The sequence below is a fragment of the Pteropus vampyrus genome, unplaced genomic scaffold, assembly GCF_000151845.1.
Source record: "Pteropus vampyrus isolate Shadow unplaced genomic scaffold, Pvam_2.0 Scaffold319, whole genome shotgun sequence".
NCBI classification, from domain to species: domain Eukaryota; kingdom Metazoa; phylum Chordata; class Mammalia; order Chiroptera; family Pteropodidae; genus Pteropus; species Pteropus vampyrus.
The window spans coordinates 246,809-253,810 of NW_011889100.1; the positions used below are offsets into that span (position 1 = coordinate 246,809).

At 53.4% G+C, this 7,002-nt stretch overlaps 2 protein-coding genes across 2 annotated transcripts in view; one reads left to right on the forward strand and one right to left on the reverse strand.

The window, feature by feature from the left end:
• The window catches only part of CERS2 (ceramide synthase 2), a 10,045-nt gene extending 8,937 nt beyond the window's left edge, over positions 1-1,108 (reverse strand). The window contains exon 1 of the mRNA XM_011377628.2: positions 1,021-1,108. The gene's annotated coding sequence lies outside the window, so the exon portion shown is untranslated. The remainder of the gene's footprint in view (positions 1-1,020) is intronic.
• A 4,579-nt stretch (positions 1,109-5,687) lies between these two features.
• ANXA9 (annexin A9) overlaps positions 5,688-7,002 on the forward strand; it is an 8,492-nt gene continuing 7,177 nt past the window's right edge. The window contains exons 1-4 of the mRNA XM_011377699.2: positions 5,688-5,974; positions 6,080-6,168; positions 6,587-6,677; positions 6,848-6,944. Coding sequence (XP_011376001.1) covers positions 6,603-6,677; positions 6,848-6,944 — 172 coding nt within the window. The 5' untranslated portion in view covers positions 5,688-5,974; positions 6,080-6,168; positions 6,587-6,602. The remainder of the gene's footprint in view (positions 5,975-6,079; positions 6,169-6,586; positions 6,678-6,847; positions 6,945-7,002) is intronic.

Consider the following 7,002-nt stretch of genomic DNA (forward strand, 5'->3'; position numbering starts at 1 on the left):
CGGCCCACCCAGGCCGCCCCCACTGCAGCCCGGCAGCCGCCCCCCATTCCCCCTGCCCCGCCGACTGCCACTCCTGCCCCCTCCAGGCCCACTGGGCGCGGAGGCAGGAGGGCGCCCGGCTCCCGGCGGGCGTAGCCGGGGGAGGAGGGGGCGTCCTGCCCGAGTGCCGGACGCCCAGGACCGACCCCGGCAGCCGGCCCTTCCCAGCGCAGAGCCCGCGACCCCTAGGGCGTCCCCACCCTGGCCGTAAAACCACAACGCTCCCACCCAGCAGCCATACAGCCCACGGCAGCGGCACTCATACCCTCCCCGTGTGCTCCGAGAGAGCCAGCCCCCCACTTTTAGAGCTTTCAATCTACATCACGTTTATCCGTGTTCAAATTCATCTTTTCAAAAAAATGTTTTTTTCGGAGTCTGGTAAAACTGATGTTTCAGTAAGATGCAACATGTTTACTCTGGAAAACTGTCCTTGACTCCTAGCGAGGATGCCGAAGGAGCAAGATGTGTTTGGGGTTTGTTCAGAGAGAGAGAGCTACAGCCTGCTCCATGTAGAGGTAACTTAGTTTTTTATATTGATGAAATGTTGCCATTTGTATACAATCACAGAACCTCTGACAGCAGCTCATTCCATGGTTTATCTAGTCAAGTTCAAGTGCTGACAGGAAGGAGTGTGCCCCCCCCCCCACACTAATCCAGTTGGAGGGCTGGGACCTCACTTATAGCTCTTTCTGGAGAACCAGAGAGGCGGAAGCCGAATGACTTCCAGCCGGTTTGTTCATTTGCTCTGGCAGGGGCACCCCAGCCTAGGCCCACCACCAGAGAACCCAGACCTGTTGTCCCACGCGGTGACCCACCTCCTCCTGAACCCACCCAGGGGACTCCAGCCTTTTTTAGCCCCAGATCTGCCAGTTCTCATTCCCAGCCTCCAGCCCTGTTTTCCTTTGCCCCCATTCTGAACTCTTCCCTTATTAGCAAATTTTATAATTTTCGACCCCTTTGTAACTCCCTCCCCACACACACCTTCAGCCTTCCAATTCCAGACTTCCCTCTCCCTTTCTTGAGCGGTCCCCAGAGCCAGCCCTTCTCCACCCACACACCTTCTCCCACGCGTCTCCTCATTGGGCCCCAGCTAGCCTTCCGTCTGTCTCTAACTCCTCCCCACACCTCTGTCCTAGTTGGCCCCCTCTTTTGGCTTCTGAATCTTTTCATCAGTCAGTTTTCCTAATAGCCAGGCTTTCCCAAGTTCCCCACCAGACTTTTTCAACGATTCCTCTGAGAACTGGAGACCAATTAACTTGCTGTAAAGATAACAGAGGGGAGGGGAAGTTTGGGGACAGAAGTTAGATTGCCAAGGCCTGTGAAATAAAGATAAGGGGGTGTACCCCTCCCCCAGGAGACAAAGGAGGAGGTGGGTAGAGAAGAGGAAACCCAGCCTCAGGCAACATTAGAATGATGCTACCAGTTCTGTCAGCTTAATTAGGATACAGGCGCGTGGGCACACACACAGCCTTGGCTGGACCAGGAGGTTTTGAATGCCGCCCTTGTGACCCATCCCCCACTGCCCAGATTGGTATGGCCACGCCCACAGTGCCCCAAGCTGCCTGCCTCGCTGTGACTCACTTCCTCTATACGGCTGCTGAGGTGTCCGGAGGCCTTCAGCCTGGGGTTTAGGTATCTGAGCAGGCTTCTGGGATGGGCGAAGACATGGACCCCAGTTGTGGAAGCTGGATCTTCTCAGAGGAAAAAGAACTCCCAATATTCAGTGAAGGGTTTTGCAGAAGATTTCGCAGAGCTCGACAGGCTCCTTAAAACATTTGAAAACATGGACCCCCAACACCAAAAGGTTTTCATTCACAGAGAAGAATGTTTATGGTGCATTATCTGTGTTAAAGAACAAAATCCAACTGAGTAAATTTGAAGACCTAATAATGGGCTTTATTAAGCCACTGACAGTGAGGCAGCGTCCCCTCCAGCAACTAGAAGGGAGCTTCCAGGGGCAGCAGGAAATGCAAGGTTTTTGCAGGCACTAAGAGGGTGGGACTAAGAAGTTAAAAGAGCGGATTATTTCAGGCCAGGACATTCTCCTTCAGGGGAAGGCTGGAGGGGGGTAGAGGGTCTTTATCGGGCAAGATTACTCTGCTAAAGTTGATGAGGACATGTCAGACCGAATGATTTAAAATTCCAAGGCTGGGAGAAGCCGAAACTGCAATTAGGTCAGTTATTAAGTTTTGGTTTGGTGACTGTAGCTTAGCAAAAGTGACTCCATTTTGGCCTGTTTCTTTTTTTCCTCACACATCTGCTCACAAGCAAATCTATGGTAAAAAAAATAAAAAGAAAAAGAAAAAGAAAGAAACTAAGCAAACCACCATGGACATATTTCTGAAAAGAGGGACACCTCGAGAAGAGCCTCTGCCAGGTCCTTCAGGAGATGTTATCAGCCCTGAAGACCGTTCAGTGAAAGGTCGTGGAGGTGGAAGCCGGTGACGCTGACGATTCTGACACTGTGCAGGCCCGGGCGAACCTGTGTGTTTGTTTGTGTCTTAGGTTTAACAAAAAAGTTTTTTAATTTTTTTTTAATTTTAATAGAAAAAATCTTATAGAATAAGGGAAAAAGCATGAAAATATTTTTGTCCAGCTATACAATGTGTGTGTATTTTAAGCCAAGTGTGATTATAAAAGAACCAAAAAGTTTTTAAACTTTTTAAAAAGTAAAAAAAAAAAAAAAAAAAAACCAGTAAGCTAAAGTTAATTTATTATCAAAGAAAGGAAATTTTAAAAATAAATGTAGTGTCTCCTACGTGTACAGCGTTTATAAAGTCTCCAGCAGAACAGTCACCTCCCAGTCATTTCACATCCACTCACCCCTCACTCACTGACTCACCCAGAGCGCCCCCAGTCCTGCAGGCTCCCTTCATGGTAAGCGCCCCATGCAGATGTTCCATTTTATATCTTTTACGCCCATTTTTACTGGACCTTTTCTATGTTTCGATGTGTGTAGACACACAAACTCACCGTTGTTAGTTGCCTGTAGTAGTCAGTATAGTGAAGTGCTGTGCAGGCTGGTAGCTCAGGAGCAATGGGCCGTCCCATCTAGCCCTGCGTGGAGTGGGCTGGACCATCTACGTTTGTGACGCGCACTATGATGTCACCCAACGACGAAACCACCTAACCATGCATTTCTCATAACTTATCCTCTTTGCCAAGCGACCCGTGACTGTATTTGCAGAAAAGCAAGGTGGAGTTCAGAGCTGAAGAGGTGTATGTGCGTCAACAGCTGAGGCTCCATGTATTACTGCGTGTCCCTATGTATTCCACGAAGAGGGACTCAAATAAGCCACGTCCTGCTCTGAGTGAGGAAGAAAATGCTGAGAAGAAATAAGGAGACTGGATTCTGGTTCCAACACCATGGCCTTGGGAACTCAGCTCCCATGAGCCAGTAAGAGAGGGTGGCAGACCAGGTCATCTCTGAGATCTCCTCCGACTCTGAAATTCTACAGTTTAGGGCATGCGGGTGGAAGGTGACTAGTCAACCTGAAAACGACCTCAATCTGGCCCTGGAGTTGAACAAAATGAAACCAAGAGACAAAAGAAGTGATTCCACCGAGTTTCAGTGGAGCGGCTGTAAAGGCATCACGCACACTCCTAGGCAACGAGGATTATGCTTCTGCCGCGTGACTGGGGATCTGCCTGCCTTCTCCACATTCAGAGTTCAGCCTTGCAGGTCAGCCAGGAGGCCCTTGCAGAGGTTTGGACTTGGGGAAACAAGAGCCCTCTCTCCCACTTTATGCTCCTCTAAGCCTACTTGGGACTGGTGCCCAGAAGCAACTCTGAAGGGTACAGAAAGCAGAAAGCATGGGGACCCCGGCTGTGGAGCCACTGCAACCCCTGCAGTAACCCTGCCTAGCAAGTCTACCTATGCCCTGAGGTCAGTCTCAAGGGGGGTCCTTTGAGTGTCAGATGTCTACCTGGGGCTCTTCCCCTGACCCTCCTGCCCACTAAGTCCATCTAGGAACCTGAAGTCTTCAGGACATCTGCACTTCTCAACGAGGAAACGCAGAGGGGCTTTGAGATCTGTGTGGGACCAGAGCCTTGCAGACCTCAGGTGGCCACTAGGGGGCCCTCTCTGCTCTCGGTGGCAGCTGATGCCCTCTTGTGGCCAGATGGGGGATTGGCAGGAAAGAAGTCGCAAAAGAGAGCCAAGGTTGGACTTCCTAGGGAGACAAGTTAATAACAGTTATCATTGTAAAATAACATGATAGCAACATTTATTATTATATATTAGCGAACACTGTGACATGTGTACTTACCACTCTGTGCCCGGCGGTCTTCTAAAGTGCTTTACATGTATTGATTTAATTCTCATAATATAAACACTATTATTAACTCCATTTTGATGAGCACAGAGAAGTTAAGGTAATTGCTACGGTCACACAGCAGACCAGATTTCTGAGTCTTAGGAGTCCAGCTCTAGAACCTTTTCTTTAACCATTCCGAAACTAAGTCTCATTTTTCAGGTTACTAGGTAAAATACAGGACACTCAGTCAAACTACAATTTCAAACAAACAACAAATACCCCATGAATACTTGGGTCATACTTAATGCCAATAAATTATTTGTCATTTGTCTGAAATTCTAATTTGATGGAGTATCTCGTATTTTTATTTACTAAATCTGGTGACCATCGTTTATGAGGCACTTTTCTGTCAGATGCCATCACGTGTTACTTCATGATTTAATCCACCCAGGAACCTACCCTCAGGTGTCCCTAAAATGACTGGCTGTGGCTACAGAACATAGCAAGTAGGGACTGAACCCACGGTGTCCAGCAAAAACCATTGCACGTTTTCCGCTTTGGCAGGAGAGAAAAAGTGAGGAGCAATGAATGCCTTCCTGGCATCTCCTCAGCCCCGGTCTGCTCTCTGGAAGAGCTGAAGGTCCCTCTCAGGTAGGAAACCCAGTGAGGGCCTTCCTGGGTTGGGATAGTGGCAGAGGGATGGAGACAGCTCTCTAAGTGTCCGTGCCCAGCCCCTACCTGACCTCTTCAGGGAGGCAGGAAGGCCCTAGGGAGCTGGCCGTGAGGTCGAAGTGACTGCCTGCTCGGGGGGGCCCCTGAGGCGCCCAAGACTGCTTACCTGCTGCTCTGGGCACTGACAGTACCGCGCCCAGCTCCCAGGCTTGCGTCACCGGCTGCCAAAACAGTCCCGGCAGCCAAAAGACAACAGAAGGGACCGAGGACACAGGGATCCAGGGAGCCAACCCATCTCCCCATTGCCTCGTGGGAGCGAGATGCTTCTGTCCGCAGGGAACACCCTTCGCGTTTTTCTCTCCTGACTCTAATCTGCTCCCACCCCTGAATGCCTGCGCCCTTCCTTCCCCACAGGTATAAAAGTCCCCTGGCGGTCCCCACCCAGGCTGGCTGCCTCTAATAAGGCAGTAGTCGAGGGAGTTTCTGGGCTGGGACCCCTTCTGGGAGCAGGCTGGGGTGCCCTGCTGGTATGCGCCCCAACTGGTTTTTCTCTATCAGCCTGAAATCAGCCTGGAGCCTGTCTGACCTGCCCCTCGGGGAGCTGGAGCCAGAGGCATAGCCAGGTCAGAAGCTGGACTCAGAGACTGGCTCCTATGGTCCCACCTGGCCCCGCCGGGAGAGCAGAGCACAAAGCCTCCTGTGTGCACCGGCCGCGAGAGGCTTGGTGGAGCGCTCAGGCGTGGGCCGAGGCCCGGTCCTGGGCGCAGGGATGCTCGGGAGGGAGGCGTTTGCTTGTGGGGCCCGGTACTGCCTGGTCCTCTCCCACGTTTGGGAGGGGCCAGAGCTGGAGGCGACAGCTGGGCCGGTCTGCTAGAGAGGTCACCTGACTGGCCGCTCGGCCTGGCTGCACATGCCCCCCTCTCCTCTGCCAGGCCACACGGGAGCTGGTGCCCACACAGACGTGCCACCCAGCCGTGAGACACCCACCTCACCCCCAGCACCTCTGGGTAAGCACTGGGCTTGGGGGTGGGGGACCCTGTGGGTAGTTTGGGGGAAGGTGGAGGGAGTTTTTCTTTCTCGCATGAGTACCTGCTCCCTGCTCCCTTGTCTAGGCACCCATGCCCCTACGAGAGGACACAGACTCACATCAGCTCAGGAGCTGCACCTGCTGATATAGGAACCCCAGCCAGAGACACCAAGCGTGAGAGGCAGGCGGCAGGCAGGCAGCCTGGTGGGCTGGGGTGGAGGGGAGCCTGTGCTGCTAGGGGTTGGCTCCCACCCCCGAGACTTACTCCTGCCGCCTCCCCTCCCCTCCCCTCACCTCGGGCCCAGGGTTGGGGGGCCTTGGGACCAGCCCCGGAGTGGGGGGCGGGAGGTTGTTTGGTGCTGGTTCTGGCAGCTCCCTGACCAGTCCCTGCTTCCTGAGGGAGGTGAGAGGTGGGGAAGGCGACGGCTCCCCTCCCAGCCCACCACTTGGGCTCCCAGACCTGCCAAGCAGGTTAACGTCCTCTCCTTCTGTAACAAGGGAATGGAGTGATGGGAGCCCGGGCTCTGGGCCGGTGGGTCATAAAGAGGCCCGGTTGTGGGACGGTCCCCTCAGCTGCTCCTGTTTCCCTTAGAGCAGCCAGTCACACCATGTCAGTGACCAGCAGGAAAGCGAGACCATCCCTGACCCAAGAGATCCTCAGCTACCTGGGCCTTGCCAACAAGGTAGGGCTGCCGGGCCTGGACGGGTCATTTTTACTCCATCGACTCAGGGGCTATGAGGGCCAGGGATGGGGGAAGGGAGCAGGCCACACCTTGGGCCACACCATGGGCTCCGGGGGAGCCAGGCGGTGCCAGGAGGCGGGCAGACCAGTGCTGTCCCCTTGCTCTTACAGACTGCGGCCTGGGGGACCCTGGGCACCCTCAGGACCTTCTTGAGCTTCAGCGTGGACAAGGATGTGCAGAGGCTACTGAGGGCCATCGCAGGCCAAGGTAGGCCCCTCTCCCTCTGCATTTGAGGATCCACCTTTTAGAAACTGGTCTGTGGACC